This window comes from Salpingoeca rosetta (assembly GCF_000188695.1).
Source record: "Salpingoeca rosetta unplaced genomic scaffold supercont1.9, whole genome shotgun sequence".
Taxonomy (NCBI): domain Eukaryota; class Choanoflagellata; order Craspedida; family Salpingoecidae; genus Salpingoeca; species Salpingoeca rosetta.
The window spans coordinates 740,203-741,361 of record NW_004754925.1 but is presented as its reverse complement, the minus strand read 5'-3'; the positions used below and the strand labels follow the sequence as shown (position 1 = coordinate 741,361).

Here is a 1,159-nt window from a genome sequence, read left to right as displayed (position 1 = left end):
GTGTCTGTGTGTGTGTGTGAGTGCGCGCAGTGAGTGGGTGAGTGAGTGAACGAGTGTGCGTGTGTGTTTTTGTGTGAGTGTGTGTGTGTGTGTGTGTTCTCTGCCTTGCGTGTGCTTGTGTGTTTTGCGCGTTGTGTGCGTCAGTGTGTGTTTTGTGTGTGTGTGTGTGTGTGTGTTCTCTGCCTTGCGTGTGCTTGTGTGTCAGTGCACGTTCTTACCGTCTTTGTCGTGCTTGCGTGACTAGCATTTTCAAGCAAGCGCATGTCTACAACGTTGCTCAGGAGTACGAGCCTGGGCGCTTTGATGCGGATGACGCCGCTTCTGTGTGGTACGCTGCACAAATCTACAACAAGGAGGCTGGCGAGCACACCCCGGTCATCACAGCCTTGAAGCTTCAAGGTCAGGAGGCGTTTGAGTTTGGCGGGCCCGAACAGCGCGCCTCAGGCGATTTCCCGCAAGAGTCACTATTCATCCTTGTGCAGACTGAGTGGCAGCGACGCGTGCTCAAGGTGTGTGGTGCTGAGTGCCGTGCTCGCGTCTTGAATCCTTGCATGCATGGTCAATGATGTGCACCGCCTTGCAACACATGGGGCACTCTGTTGTCTCGTGTCGTGTTGGCGTGTCAATACTGCAGTGTGTCGCCAGCCTTGTGCACGTGGCTAATGGTAAGCGTCTCGTCATCACTTCCCATGCATGCTTGTTCTGTGTTTCCTTAGGAGTGTGGGCATCGTGGCATTTTTCTTGACTCAACACATGGCACAAACATGTACGACCACCCGTTGATTAGCGTGGTGGTCGAAAGCGTCTATGGATGGGAATACCTGTGGCGCACGCCATTGTGAGTCACGAGACGATCGGCGTCGTCGCACACTTTCTACGGAAAGCGGTTGCAGACCACGGTATCACTCCATCGGCCGTGATCACGGATAAGACGTTTGCCGAAGGTCGCGCCGTGGATGAGGCACTTCCCAACTCTCGCTGGCTTCTTTGCCAGTTTCACGTGAAGCAAGCTTGGTGAGAGGTCGTGTACCGCTTGCGCGACGCCGTGTGTGTGTGTGTGTGTATGTGTGTGTGTGTGTGTGTGTGGCTCCGTGTATGTGTGCGTGTATGTGTGTGTGTGTGTGTGTGTGTGTGTGTGTGGCTCTGTGTGCGGGAAAGC

At 54.6% G+C, this 1,159-nt stretch overlaps 1 protein-coding gene across 1 annotated transcript in view; it reads left to right on the top strand.

Moving 5' to 3' along the window:
* PTSG_04070 (uncharacterized protein) overlaps positions 1-1,159 on the top strand; it is a gene marked incomplete at both ends in the record, with an annotated part of 4,072 nt that overhangs the window by 1,075 nt on the left and 1,838 nt on the right. Inside the window, 2 exons of the mRNA XM_004994909.1 lie at positions 145-509; positions 788-1,014. Coding sequence (XP_004994966.1) covers positions 145-509; positions 788-1,014 — 592 coding nt within the window. The remainder of the gene's footprint in view (positions 1-144; positions 510-787; positions 1,015-1,159) is intronic.